General features: G+C 35.4%; 1 protein-coding gene across 3 annotated transcripts; it reads left to right on the forward strand.

The window, feature by feature from the left end:
- The first annotated feature begins 1,149 nt into the window (after positions 1-1,149).
- On the forward strand, positions 1,150-5,141 carry LOC113315732 (probable arabinosyltransferase ARAD1). 3 transcript variants are annotated; one of them, XM_026563990.1, is made up of 4 exons: positions 1,223-1,517; positions 1,815-1,883; positions 1,967-3,157; positions 4,418-5,141. In XM_026563990.1, exons 3-4 carry the CDS (start codon positions 2,183-2,185, stop codon positions 4,940-4,942), a joined length of 1,500 nt encoding a protein of 499 aa, XP_026419775.1. In that variant the 5' UTR covers positions 1,223-1,517; positions 1,815-1,883; positions 1,967-2,182; the 3' UTR covers positions 4,943-5,141. The 3 variants fall into 3 exon arrangements, with proteins under 3 accessions (XP_026419774.1, XP_026419775.1, XP_026419773.1); XM_026563989.1 differs by lacking the exon at positions 1,223-1,517 and adding an exon at positions 1,150-1,209 and having other exon boundaries at positions 1,815-3,157; XM_026563988.1 differs by having other exon boundaries at positions 1,815-3,157.
- Positions 5,142-18,895: the final 13,754 nt, after the last annotated feature.

The raw sequence follows: 18,895 nt of genomic DNA on the forward strand, positions 1-18,895 counted from the left end.
GAAGAGGAATTCAACACGATTCTACTTCCTTCTTGCTTTGCAACTGCGAACAAGAAGACGCTTCTCATTTATTGACTTATTTTAAGTTTTCCTAACAAGCGTGGGTTACTGAAAGATGTGAGAAGTTGATCCTTAACTCTTTTGTACATATTTTTGTTCCTTTCTAATACAACCTTCTTTCTTCGGAAAAAAGAAAAGAAAAGAAAGATGCACTCACAACCCTCACTCTAACATGTAAAAGGAATAAGTCCATAAACGATGACACTTTTCTTCATTCTAGAGATAAAATCATGGGAAATTTCACGTTGCTTCCCCCAATAAAAATTGCTAATTCACATTTCGTTATAGGTGTCCTGCTATTAAAGAAGGAAGAGGGGGTTGTTGATTTCAAATCCATACTATACTTCCTTCCCTAAATTAAATGTAAAATTGACAACAATCTCTTTTGAACTCGTTTTTATGCTATACGGGAAACAATGAAATCAGGATAAAGGAATTAATGATACAAATTTCTATAATAATAGATGCAAATATGATTCAAGAATCAGTAAAACAATATAAAGACATATTACATCCGTTTTAGGAAAATATGCTAAATCGAAAAAGTAAAAATAACACTTTCTTGAAATAGAGGAATAATAAGCAACTCATAATTGTATTAAAATGTTCCTTACATTTAATTGGTCCATGTACACAAATTTGTTCAAAGATATTTAACTTTCCACTCTATTTTGTAATTGGGACGACGTCTTGTACCGTCAATCCCTTGGATTTTCTTTTCCCTTTTTTGTACCTCTTTCTCACTGTTTTAGTGGGCATTTTATCTCTTACTAAAATTTTCCATTGCTTGTCAAAATAAAATAAAATAAAATATATAAAGCATAGTAGTCATAGTGCAGTAAAATTGAACCACGTAAATAATTCCATGCTCATGGGGTTGTTCCCTAATCTCGAACTTTTGCCAACAAAAAAATGCCGTAGTAAGTTGCCGACCTTAATTTTAGTGTGGCCCGCCGACAAGACATAAACTGAAAAAATATTAGGTAAACCACGTAACTGCGCTGCGGATTTGGTCACCCAATTTTAGTTAGTACTCCCGTAGAAAAACTAGCACATTGCCTGAACCCTGAAATCAGCAAAATAGATATGTCCGAACAACTAATTCCAAGTGTCTCACTCACAACAAAAGTCTCTGCAACCTACTGCAATGTACATATTTTCTGTGTGTTTTTAATGGTTTTCTCTCTGCAACACCCATCAACTAATCAATCTAGAATTAGTCCTTTAAATTTAAATTAAACTCCTTTTATTACCAAATCAAAAGATTATATTAACTGAATAATCAAACCTTGCTTTCATGAATCATGGAGTAAAGCTAAAGCTTTTCTTTATAAATAAACAACAATAAAATTTCCCTTTCTTGTGAACAAGCTTAATTTTAATCATCTCAAAGAAAATCTCCTTTTCTCTTTTCCTTTCTCTTGGGGGTACTTTTTGAAGCTAATTTTCCAGTTCAGGTACTAAAGTTTGAATCTTTTCAATCTCTGAGCAAACCAATTACAGTGAACCCCATTATTTCAGACCCCCCATGTCAAAAAAATAAGCTCATTCTGCTTACACTCTCAAGATAATGCTTGGGTTTTCATGTTCTTCTTGGTTTTTATTTTGGTTTGATTTTGAAAATTTTACTTGTTTTTAGCTGTAATTTCTTTTAGAAAGTGAAATAAAAAGGAGTGCATGCTTTAAGAGCTGGAAAACACATGTTTTTTTTTTCTCTGTACTGATCTTTTTTAATGTTTTTTGTGTGACTGTAGGTTGATACTGGCCATTAATGGTGGAGAGGAGATACTACTGGGTTTGAATCTTGTTCAGATACTTAGAAGGTTCATTAAAGTTGGAAGATTTATGGGTTTCTTAGTCTTGTTCTTGAATGTGTTGAAGAAATTTTTGGTGGAGGTTAATGCAGGTACCCAAATCTTGATTTCATTGTCTTTTGAGTAAAACCCTTTAGGGTTTATGAGCTAAAGGTTCCTTTTCTTAGGTACCCCTTTACATCCTTGTCTGAAATCAAGCTAAATAGACTGTTTTTGTTCAAAGGGGTGTTCTGAATTTTACTGATTCGGGTCTTAATTTGATTCAATTTCTCTTACTTTTTGTCAAATTTTGATGATTGTGAAGTGCTATGATTTCATCAATGTCAGAAAAGAACATGCAACCTTCAAAGCTCCTTTTCTATCTCATATTCACTTCCATGTTTTTCCTGATTCTCTCTTCTATTATCCTTCTTCAATCAAGTAGTAATTCATTCATGCCGAGATCAGTTTTCAGGCTAATCGTAGTTAATACTACCTCATCTGAGTATTTCAGAAGAAATGTTCACAGTTATAGTAAAGACACTTTTGATCGGTCTTCTCTGCCTTCTTCAATTGATACTAGAATAACTGAGTTCGAAAGTGCTTCGTCTCACAGTATTGGTGTATTAGGTCAAGAGAATGCAAAAGTATGTAAATGTAATCAATCTCTCCTGAAGGTTTATATGTATGATTTGCCCCCGGAATTTCACTTTGGTTTGTTGGGCTGGAAAGGGGAAGGGAATCAAATATGGCCTGATGTTAGTACCCTAGATCAGATTCCGAGGTACCCTGGCGGGTTGAATTTGCAGCACAGTATTGAGTACTGGCTCGCCTTGGATCTGCTTGCATCGACCACTCCAAATGTTGCAAGGCCTTGTAGTGCAGTTAGAGTGCTGAACTCAAGTTTGGCAGATGTGATTTTTGTTCCGTTCTTCTCTTCATTGAGCTACAACAGGCAATCCAAATTACATGGAAAAAAAGAGAAAGTAAGCGTCAATAGGCAGCTGCAGGATAAATTGGTTGAGTTCTTGATGAATCAGCCTGAATGGAAGAAAGAAGGTGGGAAAAATCATCTTATTGTTGCTCACCATCCAAACAGCATGTTGGGTGTTAGAAGGAAGCTGGGCTCGGCTATGTTTGTTCTTGCAGATTTTGGGAGATACCCAGCTGAAGTGGCAAATCTGGATAAAGACATAATTGCTCCTTACAAGCACATCGTGAGAATGATTGGTGTCAATAACTCTGCCCCATTTGAGAAAAGGCCAACCTTGGCGTATTTTCAAGGTGCAATATATAGGAAGGATGTAAGTTGTTCTTGTTCTTGTTCTTTTTCTTTTTCTTCAAGTTCTTTTTAAAATTATGATTATTGCGATGTCTGCAAAAGCTGATATCTCCTAAGTATTAGTTATCTGCTAATGCATACAGTTTTACCATATCCTCATGCTCTAAAATTTGAAAGTAGTAGAGGCCTGATTAAGAAAGCTTGTAGACTTTTCTATCTGTATAACAATAATATCTTCAGATTTTTAGTACTATAGACATATGTTACTAAAAGGACAACAATGTACTACCCGCAAACAAAGTATCATAGATAAGAATAAACATAGTTTGTGATCTAGATGGCACTCTAAATGATTGGAGAAGTCGTTGGTGGTAATACCCCATGATTTGACGTCTTTCAAGTAGAGTATTAGATTCATTGGGTGCTAGTACCCCATTCCTGTCTCTTCGCCCCAATTAACCGATTTAGAAAGTATGCAAAAACAAACGTAAGTATTGATACGGATTTTTCAGGCTTATTGACACAAACTTTAGTTATGTGTGTGCTTTCATTAACTGTTTAAGGCTCTGATCTTGGCTGTAATGCTACAAGAACTTTTAATTTCGATGTTTTCCTTACTCTCTGTTCAACTCTGTCGAGCTTCTTTCATTTCATCCCCAACATGTTGTGAATCTTGTGATGGAGTTTTTTGTTGTCATTTTTATGAAGTTCTAGCTGTAGGTATACTTCTGCTGTGATCTCACTGATTTGTCAACTTCTTTTTTTCTTTTTTTAATATATTATATTACTATAGTGATATATCGCTGAAATAGAATATATGAAAGCATGTAGGGTACATAGAACTAGATACTTGTAGTTTTGAGAGCATTGTGCATTACTTGTTGAAGATATATGATACTGTAATCAGTGTGGTACACCATACCAAGAAGAAAAATAAGAAAAGGGGGATTTGGCTGACAAAAGTGCTCAGCATTTTTCCGATCTGTTTGAGATGATATATCTAGTGATGATGCAGGAATGGTCCCCTATCTGTGACTATTTCTAAGGAGTAAACGATGTGTATTTTATTTATTAGATAGTACGAAATATACTTCAGGCATCGGATAATGGTGTATATGACCGGTTACCATTTTGCAACTTTTTTTGGCTCCCTGGCTCAATAATAGCTTTATATATCTGACATCTAAGTAGTGTAAAATTAGTAAGAAGAATTTGTGTAGTTCCGTATTTCAGCAACAGTACCAGTCGTAAATCTTCTAATATCATATACACATTCTGGCAGGTTGGAGTCATTCGACAAGAACTCTATTATCTACTCAAAGACGAGAAGGATGTTCACTTTGCATTCGGCACTGTCCGTGGAAACGGGGTTCATAAGGCAAGTGAAGGAATGGCTTCCTCCAAGTTCTGCCTTAATATAGCTGGAGACACCCCTTCCTCGAACCGTCTTTTTGATGCCATTGTGAGCCACTGTGTTCCAGTGATCATAAGTGATGAAATTGAGCTACCATTTGAAGATGTCTTAGATTATTCTGGGTTCTGTATCTTTGTCCAGACATCTGATGCCGTAAAAACAGGATATCTAGTGAATCTACTTAGAGGGATCAAGCGTAAAAAATGGACAAAAATGTGGAACAGGTTAAAAGAAGTAGCACCACATTTTGAGTATCAATATCCATCTGTTTCAGGTGATGCTATAGAAATGATCTGGGAGGCAGCTTCACGAAAGATGCATTCTGCTTGGTTAAGACTTCATAAGACAAACAGATATAAAAGGTACCAGCTGATGGGAATGGTAAAGAAATAGGAGTAGCGCCAATATGGGTATAGTTTTTCAACTTAGTTTTTTTAGAGAATGAAAATCATTACTCGTTCGTTCTTTTCTTCTTTTTACATGGTTAGGTTGGATAGCTGTAATCAACCTTGCATTGCCAGTTCAGGTACATAAATGTAAGCACAATTGTTGGTTCAATGCAGTTATACATGTTTTCCTTCTCCAATAAGCATATGAAAGATCTAGTTTCTGAGTATCACAACTGCTTCTTTATATGACCGCGTTCTAGATATGAATCCTTATGTTATGGTTTACGTGCTGACACTTTGTTATATGAATGGGGCTATAATCAAGTGCTATTAGACATGATATAAAAGCTGAAGAAATTCTGCAAGAACTAGAGAATCTAATTCAAACACACTGATATATACTTTCTTTCAAGGAAAGGAAAGGAAACAAAACAAAAGAAAAACTCTGTATTTTTATATTTCTGAAAACTGCAGTCGGATTCAGTAACCTCATAATTGGTTAGGATTTTCAGACAGAGATGAAACTGGTTCAGCACCACTTTCCTGTGCACATCTCTGTAACCATGCATCACCACCATGTAGTTTCTTCTCAATATATGTATCTGATGAACTTGCTTTATTATACACTTCTGCAACCGCAACACACATCTTATGGATATTTAACTCCTATTGTGGATTGGGTCTGATCCTCTTCGAACTCTTCTTTTGCTTGAATCAAATTTCACTGAGACAGTTGAAGAAGAATTCCTCTCGACTTTCATATCTGCAACGCTTGTATCACTAAGTAACCTTGAGTTCTTTCTTTGTAATACTCCGTTTCCTGCTTTGCGAACCATATTTATGCTTGTCAACAATGCAGAATTCTTCTTGTTCTTCATATAATGATTGGTTATGGCGCTGTTTAGTCCATGTGACGAATCGTTTCCCTGTACCCCATCATGCTGTTCTTTATTTCGAATCACCATGTCTATGCTTCTCAAGGCAAGAACCTTTTCATTTTGGAAGATTAAGTACTCAATGCAGACAAGAAGGATAAGAACTCTGTAAGTATAAAACCTCATGATTTCAGACAAGAAGAATACAAGTATCTTGCTCTTTAGTGAACAAATAGATTTCTGATTGTCTAATCCTTCTTCTATTAATAAGGTATTGGTTTCATTGCAAAGAAAATCTAAGAGGGACCGCAAAGACCAGAAAGCAAGAGAAGAAGAAGCTTCAGATTCAGCTCCTCACTCAATCATAAGCCTGCTATTCAAGCAACTTTAAGATTGTCTAAATAAAGAGAGGAACCAACAGCATTGGGAAGCTAAGTATCTTTATTGTGTTGTGCTCCCTACATCTCTATCATTTGTCTCTGCTTTTGTTTACAAAGAAAAAAAAAGACCAGTCCAGTCTTCTGAACTACTTGCTGATCTGCCATATCATTCGACGAAAAGCGCTTACACGTGGACAGTCGAACAAATTTTGCAATCTTATTTGTCATTTGGTTGAATGTTACAGATATTGGCAAAACAATTGCAAGTAGATTCACATTCCACAGTCTAGCTTTTAGCTGTTTCGAAATATTTTGCAGTTTGCATTTCGTGCCTCTTTCTTGCAAAACTGAAGAAACTATTTCTGCTGCTGGAGAAACAGAAACACTTCAGTGCCACTTCTGATCACGGAACAAGCTATTAGAAATGACTAGCCAAAAGAAGAGTCCTGAGCCAAAGTTTTTGATTGCTACAGTTGCAAGAAATGATTAAAGTAAGGAAAAAACAAAGATTTGCTTTATTGACATTGCCATTGCCAATATATATTATTGTAATGGGATCTCTATTAGAATTCCAAGCTCTTGGATCAATGCAATGCAAGACAACAACAGTACATGTTTGCTTGTGCTAAATGAATGGGTTGTCTTAATGCTTTTCTTTATTTCTTGTTCTCTTTTTTTTCTACTTCGTTCTTCGGATTTGTATGGCATGCCAAAATCTAAACCCTCTCTTACTATCTAAACTTTCAAACAAGACCCTCCACAAGCTATTCCATATCTTAACAATCTCTCCTCTCTTTTTCTTTAGGTTGTCTTGTATTCAAATTTCTCGGTTATCTATGTGGAGACCATCTTTATCTTTTCTTAGTTTTAGCTTTCAATAGTGTGTAATGTATAAAGAAGTGGAAACCGTGATTGAGGCAGGCGGCGGAATTATCTAAGCGTGCACATATTGATGAGTTCGTAAAATTTTATTCACCTGGCTAAGTTTCACATCCGAAGAATACACTACAGCTCAAACACCTGTAAAACCATAGAAATTAGAAAGGGTATCAGCTCTCCTCCAGGAAATAGTATCAAGATCCAAACCCTAGCCCCCCTTTCTTTGTACCTCAGCTTCTTGTATTTATAGCATCTTTTCTCTCCATTATGATTGAGATGTTCGTTTGAGATATAATTTTACCCTTCTCATGATTTTGGGGTATCTACAACACCCAGATTATATGCACACATGTTGAGGCATCCATCGAGTATGTTCTAAAGTAGACATAGATTCTGTACACACATGTTTAGACTCCATCTATTATATGCACACATGTTTAGACTCCCTAAACTGGGATATACCCTGATTAATTCGGGTATCCGGAAATTTAAGTGGATTTTGAAACAAGACTAAGAGGTGTCAAAATGGATATAGTTTTGAAATTATCCTTCGTAATTATAATTAAAACTAAATTAGTTCATCTTTTACTATCAGTTTTACTTTCATCTTCCTTCTTCCTCTACCATGTCGACCACTCTCCATCTCTTTCCACCATTCAAACCAAAAAAATATCGTCGATTCGAAAATTTTATCATTGATAAATCTTCAAACATGCGGCCGTATATGAAACACACTAGTATAAAACCTAATAGTCGTGATCTTGGAATTGGAGCGAAAATGCAGTAATACGGACGGAAGAAAAAAATTAGTGAGTGAAAAAAAAAACTATCAGAGTGAACAAATCGAATAAATGTCGAAATTGAGAAAGTAAGTGATTACATAAACTCAATCCAGTACTTCATTTTGTTGTTTGCATGCCAAATTAGGCCAAAAAAATCGAAAATCTGGAATTGCTGTTATATGGTCGTTATGTACCGCTTTGACAACCTTTCATTTTTAGTTGTAGTCGTTATCTTCTTAGTTTAAATATCGTGACGACTTTTCATCACTAGAAGTGACATTTACAGGGTCGTTACGATATGCAACCTGCTACCTTGTCGAATTGCTGATGTGATATTATTAGTCGTCAGGTTTTAAAAATCGTAAATACTAATACTATAAAAAACTTGTATTTCATGTGTAACAATGTGTTAATGGTCAGGATGTTCTTGGAATAGTACCTTGATGATTAAGTGTTGGTCGTCACTTTTTTGATTATAGACTATGCCGACTAACAATAGTGCAAAACCAGGTTTTCTTGTGTACCATTTTTTTATTGATCGTGATGTTATTGGATTAGTACCTTGAAGCATAAATGTGGTTGCCATTTTGGGGAATTATAGACCATGTCGATTAATAACTCACCAAAACATAATTTTTTCTGTGTTCAAATTAGTTATTAGTCGTTTTAAGGTTGTTTTTTCCCAAGTCGACGGCTAAGGTTTGGTCGTCAACTTAATAGAATTTTGATCGTGACGATTAAGCCCATAAGTTGGTTGTTGTTTTGTTCAAATGTAGACCTTGACGACCATTGTAATGCATTTTCATTGTTCTTGAGTTTTTAGTCTGTAGGTGCGAATTTTAATTGATTACTTGTGATATTGTTACTGTGTAGGCTCCAAATGATCAATCAAGGAAGGAAACATGCTACTCCTTGCTTCAGGGAAAAAAAAAAAAAAAAAAAAAGGAAAAAAAATGCTACTCCACCTTCAAAACCTCCTCGCAAAGGTGACAAACTCTTGACTGCAACATATCGAGGGGAATATTTTGATGCGAGAACGTCAAAGATCTGTGAACTAAAAGATATCGAGGCACCACCTGAACCAAGTGATTCTGCTGAAACTCCAGATGAAGTCCAATCAATTTCATCTAGTAGAGGAGGTAATGATGAGGTAATCAAGGTATGGACAATGATGAGAATGGCATTTCACCTGCTGGAGGAAGTAATGATGATGGTGACAATGATGATGGGATTCATGAGGATAAATATTATGGAGAAAGTATAGAGATGATGGAAAATATGAAGAAGAAGATAACTAAGGAGAAGGTAATGATCAAGAAAAAGTGGTTCATGTTGAACAAGTACCACAAGCTACAACGAAAAAAAAAAGGTTATCATAAACCTATTGCTTCCCAAATGTCACCCCCTCATTTAAAGATGACTCAATATCCAGATGGCTACTCCTTGGATTACCCAAATGTTGGGAAATTGGCACCCCGAGCGCAGCGGAATCACATGATTACAAGGGGCAATTGGTGATTTGAACCAAATATGGGAGAAATAATAAGAGAGGCAGAAGATAAAGAAGCACACAACCACAACACATGATATACGTGGTTCACCTTTACAAGCTACATCCATGACCAACACCATCATAAAAACTTCCATCAAATCAAAGACCATTACATACTCCTTACGCAACCCAAGATAAGACCCAAAGAATTAACAACTCGAGAACACCATCGAAGAACCATAACAACAAACTCTCTAAACCATTCTCCAAACCATCCTCGTGTCTTCTCTTGTATACCGTCTTCATAGTTGCTAATAATAGAGAAGAAACATGGAAACACTAGAAACTTGGCTTAGGGCAAAGCCCTAAACCCTAAACACTAGAACACCAAAATCCTCTCTACAGTTTTTCTCTCACAACGATATTGACCTTCATGGTAGCACACAATACTCCCCTACCAAAGAGAATAAAATCCTAAGCACAAGGATTTACCACTCTTCTAGGTTGGGTGGATACAAACCTACAATTCTAGTCCTATATATAGGGAACACAAACTTGGACACCAAATATTAGTCTCCAACTAGGAAACTAAACTCTACCAAACCTAGATTAGGAATTCTACCTCAATGTGGATTTCTAGAATAGGAAATCCATTGTTTTCCTAACAATCTCCACCTCTGAACATGCTTTCATGCATGAGACGATCACAGGAAATCGCCTCCGTCTTCCATCAGAGTTATTCACCATCTATATATACCATGGAGTATCTTTTGAAGCTCAGATCTGAACTTCCATCTTCATAGAACCATCTCTTCGACTAAAACACCATAACGTTAATAAAAGTCTTCACAACCATCTACATTATGAAGAACACCTGTGAAATTGATCATGTTTCACAAACACCATGAAAATCTTTAATCACCATTAAAAAATCCTTGCACATACTCCAGCATTGATCATCAGGAGAACCATCCAAAAGAACCACCGCTAGCTCCCAGTAAGCTTACAACATGTTGAAATCTAATCCAGAAAAGGAAAATTAAAATTAGCTTCAATATCATACTCCAGAACATGTCATGATTACCGTGTATCTGAAACAAACCATCAGACACCTTTAATGTGACTAACAGGCTTAATCTTTGAGAGACTCCCAAAGCCATCAACAGTCTGACATACTTTTACCACCATCACACCTAACATACTCGCTCTGAATATATGCCGTGTGAATGCCCATATTACCGTGGTACATGCTTTCGAGATCGGACACATTCTTGATAACATGTGCAAATTATCAAGAATACTTTAACATAAACTTAAGAACATAAATCTATAACATCTTGTGCATAACTTCGAAATGTTGATGTACTTGCTTCTACATGAGACTTCACAGCCCCATCCTTTCTTCAAACTATGTAACTTATTCTTTATAGTGTATGGTTACTAACACCCTTCAAGAATTATATATGTATTCCACCTCATTCAACTTTATTATACATCCCATACTACATCATAAAACTAAACATAGAACATACACTTCTACCAAATTGAACCTCTCCAATTTTAAATCCCATCACAAACCCATATTTGTGTACACATCGGATGAAACATAATCTTCAAAACATATTTATCCACTCGAACAATAAACCATAATATCGCTCAATTCCAAGTTCAATCACACCAACCCGTCCAAGGGATCTGACACAAATTGTTGGGAAATTGGCACCCCGAGCGCAGCGGAATCACAAGATCACAAAGGGCAATTGCTGATTTGAAACAAAATATGGGAGAAATAATAAAAGAGGAAGAAGATAAAGAAGCACACAACCACAACACAACATATACGTGGTTCACCTTTACAGGCTACATCCACGGTCAACACCACCAGAAAAAATTCCATTAAATCGAAGACCATTACATGCTTTTCCGCAACCCAAGATAAAATCCAAAGAGTTAACAATCCGAGAACACCATCGAAGAAACCATATAAACCAACTCTCTAGACCATTCTCCAAACCATCATCATGTCTTCTCTTATACATCGTCTTCATAGTTGCTAGTAACATAGGAGAAACATGGAAACCCTAGAAACTTGGTTTAGGGCAAAGCCCTAAACCCTAAACACTAGAACACCAAAATCCTCTCTCAAGTTTTTCTCTCATACCGATATTGACCTTCACGGTAGCACACGATCCTCTTTACCAAAGAGACCAAAATCCTAAGCACAAGGATTTTCCACTCTTCTAGGTTGGATACAAACCTACAATTCTATTCCTATATATGGAGAACACAAACTTGGCCACCAAGTATTAGTCTCCAACTAGGAAACTAAACTCTTTTCTAAACTCTGCCAAACCTAGATTAGGAAATCCACCAAAATGTGGATTTCTAGAATAGGAAATCCATTTTTTTCCTAACACCAAAGATGGTGGACATGTGCTCCTCGAATACAAAGACTCGTGGGATTATGAAATTTATTCTACGATCGTAAGTAATCTCAACCTAACATTTTTTTTATTAGAACCATTATATTTATAATTTGTATTTCTTATTGTGATTACGTGGAACTAAATATAATGTCATTAGAATGCCATTCATCTTTTGAGGCGCCAAGCTTCAAATACTATGATGAAGAAATGACCACTTGACATTGAATGTGATGCCATGAAAGATATTCTCAAGAACTTTGGTTTATGGCATGCGATGAAGAATTCGTTTGTTGAATATGACAAACTTTACATATTTTCATTTTATGAGAGGTTTTATGGGGAGACGGATATAGTACTCTTTCTACTCGGTGAGATGGCGATAACTATCAATAATTGTCAGCAAATTCTAGCCTAGAGGTTGATGGAAGATCCACCAATGACGGCTACGATTATCTAATTTCTTGGGAGGGTCTCTTGAACTTGACCAAGAGCTTGTTCGGTTGGGATGAGAAGAAGTCAGAGTCTATGTTTGTGAAGAAGGATGGTTACAAAAGCAAAAATCTGAATCTGAAGAAGTTGAGGGACACATATAGTGGGACCAAGGTTATTTTTGAATAGTATGGAAGTGTGGAAGAAGCCCGAGTCATGATTGCGTTGTCCACTTATTTTCTATACGTCTTCGAAAATATTATCTTCCCCTATAATTCCGGAAACAAGGTCGACGATAAGTATCTTCAACTATTTCATCCCCTTGATGAGATGCATAAGTATTCATGAGGTACTTTAATGGTTGGCTTGTTGAATTCAGAGTTGACAAAAGCCTAAAGGGCACTCTGTAAGCAAGTTAACACGAATTTAAGTCTCTGAAAGGTAGTTTAATTGTCTAAATCATTTATATTTTCCAGTTTTTATAGTTAGTATTTAGTAAGATGAGATTCTTAGTATATTCTATGTTTGCATAGATTTAGATATACGAGCACTTCCCATCCTTGGTGAAATCCAGTCTCAACATCAAAATCAATGATGATATTCGGAAGCACAAGCCTAGAAGACGCAAGTACAGTTTTAAAGGTTATCAGAAGAAGGATATGCCTCAAAAGCTGATCAACATGCGAGTTTCCTTGGATAACATAACTGCGGATGAGGTAATTTTCGATCCATATCAAGAAGATAGGAAATACCGGATAATTATAAAGAGAAATGATGTTGCATTTTACTACGACCCCTTGTTTTCACCAACTGATTTTCAATGTATGATCCATATTTGGGTAATACGACAAGTCAAATATGTCCAAAAAGAACCCCCATCCCAGTGATAAACCATTCTTTAAAGTGTTAAGGGAGGACTACAGTACGTCCTAAAAATCTATTGATGTGGTTCACTTTCCAAAGCCAGAAACTTCTCATAAGGACGAAAGGCATGCTCGTAGAGTTGATTTGACTTTTTTGGACAAGGTGACCGAAGGCCATGAAGGTTATGAAGTTCATGATAATGCCATTGTACTCCGTTTTGCCCATCCTCGTGTAATTCATGAAGAAATTGTTCAACCAGCTCGGAAGAAAAAGAACACCGCGAAATACCCAACAAGACTCTTAAAATTTTATAAGTATTGTGTATCTCTTATTATTTTAATATTAGATTATTATATAATTTTACCAATGCTTTGTTGTTTAACTAAAAATAGAAGGACAACTCAAAGACCCTTGTTAAGATGATGTGTCCGCAAAAGATAGAAATGAAACTTTGTCGGTTGAAGAGCAAACTAAGCAAATTGACTTTGCTAGGAATGGGGATAATAAAGATGCGGCCGAATTTTTCCACTGAGAAACTACTGAACTAAGGAGGCCTTGTAGTCGTGGAGGTGGAAGTCAACGAGGCGATGCTACTAAACAAGGACGGGGTGGTGGTCGTGGTCGTGAATGAATTTCTAGTTTGTTTCTTTATGTGCTAGACAAGTATTTTAAGGTTAATGGCTGGAAAAATATTTTTTTAATGCTTGGTTGGACAATTTTTTTTTTTTGGGTAAAGGTTGGATTTATAGTTGTTGAATGAATGGTTTACTTAGTTATGTCATGTTTTAATAATTTAGTTTTCAGGGCTTATACTCGTAAAGTGACGACCAAACCAGGATCGTCACCCTTTTTCATTTGGCAGACTGACGACCCTAGCATCAGAAACTGTTTAGTTACCATGGTCGTCATTTTAAGAACATTACGACCTATACGACCATGTTTTAGTCGTAATCTTTTTAATGCGCTATAGTGCCGACTAAAGGTAGATGAATATGACCATTTCCTGTATGGAAAAATGCTAAAAATCGTCAAGTTAAGAACGTTACAACCCAGACGACCATGGCTTAGCCTTCAGATTTTTAAACCACTATAGTGCTACCTAAGGTAGATGGATATGACCATTTCCTGTGTGAAAAAATGCGAATAGTTTAATAACGTTATGACCTGGACGACCATGTCTTAGTCGCGGATTTTTAAACCACTATTGTGCCGACTAAAGGTAGATGGATATGACCATTTTTTGTGTTACCATATACTATTAGTTACCAGGTAACAAAACTACTATCATGGCGACCATGACTAGTCGTCAATATAATGCAAATAATACCATACGCTGATTTCAAAATTCAAAATAGTTAACATGCTCTACTTTGTGATCATCCAAATAGTACTTAATCCCGTTAAATCAAAAAGTCATACAAATCATAAGGGTTACACCATATGAGCCTGAATATTAAGGTTAATAAAAATCGAAATCAGACATCTCATAAATCCGAAATCACATAGCAAAAATATAGATTCATTCACAGGATATGTAAACAGAAACTATCACATAAAGAAAAAATTATAAAATAACAATTTTATTCGTAATTAATGTTGATAGTTTTATTCAAAATAGACCTTGTACAAAGATATCGAAATACATCAATGCATTGATGTTTATATTCTCTAAATAAGAATCTAATCTTATTTTTATTGCATGATCAACTTAATCCTTCATATCAGTACTAGAGGAAGGTAGGTTATTGCTCTCAATCTTGAGCTTGTGAATTTCTTCAAGAAGATAACCTTGTTGCTTGACCAGAATTTCTTGCAGTTGCGAAGTTTTAGTGAAGGATTCTGCAAGTACATGTAATTATGTCTTATATTGAACACAAAATTGTGTCAATATCTCAATATACTGATCTTTCTTCAGTATATTCTCTCCTTCCTTCTTGATATATAATCCAATCTCTCTTTTTGATCTATCTCTTCGGTTTCTTAACATCAAGAGATGGTGCAGACTTTTCTTTAAAGAACTCTTTTAGATCAAGCACCTTTGCAAGAGAAGACATTAGATCCTTAATCATGATTCGGACAAGGAATTACTAGAGGATGAGGAGAATCCTTTATCAATTTTGAAAGATATTTTTCATACTACCGAAAATATAATATTCCTATAAATACGAATATCTTAAATATATTTTCAATTAGAGAACTATAAATAAAAAATATTCAATGGACAGAAGACATCAAAGTGTAATATCACGGGTCATCATTGAGGATTATGATATCACTTAACTCTTGCCAACATTGGTTATAGTACCTTATATCAGCACCATACGTAGAGGTGTATAACCAAAGAAAATTATCAGCCACATTCCTAAACTTAATAGATACTGAGAAAGCACCTATCAGATAATCTTCGACCACCAAGATACACTCCTTCCACATCACAACAATTCCACCCGAAGCACCTTCAGAAGCTAAAAACATGTAATTGCATATGTTACTACCCCATAAACTTTTAATCAATGAATAATCAACCAGTTCATGTTTGGATTTAAGAATACAAAAATTGAGATGTTATTTTTCATAATAGCATTTCGGACGACAAAAATATTCTGGTCTTGACCAAGACCCTTTATATTCCAACTCAAAAATATGTGATCCATTAAAAACAACTTCAACTCTATGATTAGAAATCATTGATTTACCTTCAAAATCCAAATTTTCTCCTTCAAAGGTGTAATTAATTTTAATCATAATAAAACAATTATAATTGCTGAAAATAAAAGTAAATGACATGGTAAGATTTTGTTAACGAGGAAACCGCAAATGCAGAAAAACCCCGGGACCTAGTCCAGTTTTGAATACTCTCATAATTAAGCCGCTACACAAAGTACAAAGCCAACTTCGTATAGTTGAAATGTACCCATAGTTACTCAGTTCCCTCAGTATCCCTGCGTCTATGAACGTTTGGTCACGCACATGAATCCCAAGATGGAAAATCACTATCTTGAGTTGCTTTACCGATGTAAAGTCATAAGCACTCAACTCCTTTTGATCGTCTTCCAAACAGTAAAGAAAAAAATTTGTTTGATAACTATTCCAATAATATTTTAGAAAAAGATTTGTTGAGTTTGACAAAGGCTCTTCCGTTTAAACAAGTAAACTCCTTTGTCGGGTAAGACCAATCCAAATCATTAACTTAGATTCAGATTCACAACTATAAGATTTAGATACTAAAGAATACCACCAAATTATAGTTGTCGATCTAAACTAATGAATGATCAGAGAAATATAATCTAAGTCGGATCCTATCAGATCAAGATGTGTGCACAAACAATGAGATATGAAAACCAATAAGAAAAATCTTCTTGTTCTTCAAATTTTCAATTGCCTTCTTATGTACCTGCACAACACAAACTTGAATCCACTTATGATCGATCACACAAAAAAAGAGTCTATTAACAATGGATGATCACAATAGTGGATTAACGTACTATTTGGCCATAATCAACACACGGTACGCCGAAAGTCGAGTAGTAGATCTTACCCCCTGAAGATATATAATCAATACCGTCGAGATTATGGGAAACCAAAGAGAGAATATCTTCAACAAATTCATGATATTTTATAGCTATCCAAAAATGGATCTTCAACCCTAGTCATTTCAGCTTGACGATCCAAAATTTTGTTAGTATTTTCAGACTTTGTATTATATATGTCAAGTTGTTTGATTTTCTATTATAACAACACTAACAAAGTAAATTTTTGTTTGTGTTTTTGTAAGAGGAAGTCGCAAAAAAGAACTACTGGAGTAAAAGGAAGAATCCTTCACATTTGATGAAAGCTACCATTTCATGAATTCAAATTTTGGAGTTTTCCTCAGACTCTATGTTGGGTTTCGCTGGATCGGAAGAAGATTCTTCTGATGGAGATTAAGACTTAATTATAGTAGTAGATTTTGTGTGTAAATATTTATGTAAACCCTCACGAGACTATAACTCATCCACTAGGGTCGCTTACGTGTTAAAGGTCTTGGTGTACATGCTAAGTGCATCCGCATTTCCTAGGAAAGTAAGTTAGATTTTATGCTTCAATAATGTATTAACCAATATTGCATGAATAAAGTATACATCTTTTGACATTTAGTTTTGTGTTGGATATAAATAAAATTCGGCAATGTTTAACACTGCACATCTTTCCGACTAATCCAGCAGGGTCGTCATTTTTTTGTTTTAGCTGAATAATAACTGTAACAAAAAATATAATACAATGACCAAGGTCGACATTTTATAAAATTACAACCTTGAAGACTACATTTTAGTCGGAAGGTTCCGAAAAAAATACGTTGCCGATTAATTATGCTTTTATAACACCTTTCTCTGTATGTCAAAACTCATCTGGTCGGTATTATGGTTTATGATGAACATGTCGTATAGAGATGGTTGTTATCTACTAGTTTCGTCGAGCATGCTAGATTTTCATACCGTCAGTTCTGAATGTGTTAATTTTTTATGTAATTAGGAGAATAATACCATTAAACAGTTGTGCAATTCATGTTAGAGCGTTGCTCGGTCGAACTCGCAAGCGTTGCTATCTCAAGCTTGTTTGTCAAGTTTAGTTTCCAAAACTATAAGTCTTGATTTCTAGTCTACTTTTAGCTATGTCTCGTACTAGGATAGAATGTGTAGTTGAGCTTTAGACGTCACGACGTTCGTCGATTGAAGACGAAGAACTACTAAGCGGAGCTTGTGGAACTTCATCAACAAAAGGTATGTGGAGACTTAAACTCATCTATCACTCAGAAGTCTATTTCTACTTTATCTCCTATATTAGCTATATATAGACTTTAATTTATACACATTTGATACTTCGAGCTGAGTTTAACTCGCTTACATATTTATCAAAATATATGTTGGTAAGCTTTCGCTTTGACCAAGTTCATCTTATATTCTTGAAGAAAGTCAAAAGATGATCATGTGAAAATCACCTAGTAACATCTTATATTATTTGTGTGAGACAATCATTTGATGTAGACTCGGAATGTTTTGTATTGATCATTTGATCACTTGAAAATTTCTTTGAAGCTAATAGTTCATGTGAGACAGCTATTCCCCTCTTCTAAGAATGTTTCGATGATTGAAATGGGAGTTTATAACGATTAACCATGATTGGATATAGCACAGTATGCCTACGTGTATGCTAACTGTTGCGTGTGTATTCCAAGTACGAGAATCTAAGTATGCCTACCCGTACGCGTAATGATTCAACAGTTGAAGTCCGGGAACTATAGTATGCGTACCCGTATGCGTACTGGTTTCAACTGAGTTCGGTCATGTACGACAGTATGCGTACCCGTTTGCATACTGGAAAACACACACCAAGTCCGGGAACTTAGGTATGCGTACCGTTTACATACTTGAGTGGGTTAAGTTCTAAAATCGGCTAAGTCATGGTTCAACATACTTGTGTTAACATTAACATATTGCTTGCATACTGCTTGAGCCAGGATCAAATTATGAAACAAATACATTTATATAATAAGGAATGCAATCTGTTGCAAACCGTGGATATAATGTTCATGAATCTATTCGAGTGAATCAAAATCGAGTTTTCTTCAATTGTGTCTTATATGCTTATATGAGAATATAAACAATTGAACAACTCTATAACTAGTTTCATTTGAGTTACTTGAACTAGTTGTGTTAAGATGAACAAGGTTGATATGAAAGTATTCATATGGCTAACTTCGGTTAACTATTGTTGAGCCAACTAAGTGTACACGTGTAGGTACGGTTACCCATATCTAAATAAAGGTACATTTCATTTGTGTGTAACAAGC

The sequence above is a fragment of the Papaver somniferum genome, chromosome 10 (assembly GCF_003573695.1).
Source record: "Papaver somniferum cultivar HN1 chromosome 10, ASM357369v1, whole genome shotgun sequence".
Taxonomy (NCBI): Eukaryota; Viridiplantae; Streptophyta; class Magnoliopsida; order Ranunculales; family Papaveraceae; genus Papaver; species Papaver somniferum.

Excerpts from the sequence above, each read along its gene's own strand:
- LOC113315732 (XM_026563989.1), top strand. The coding sequence starts at position 2,183 with ATGATTTCATCAATGTCAGAAAAGAACATGCAACCTTCAAAGCTCCTT. Across the intron at positions 3,158-4,417 it reads GTGCAATATATAGGAAGGAT|GTTGGAGTCATTCGACAAGA; the intron begins GTAAGTTGTTCT and ends ACATTCTGGCAG.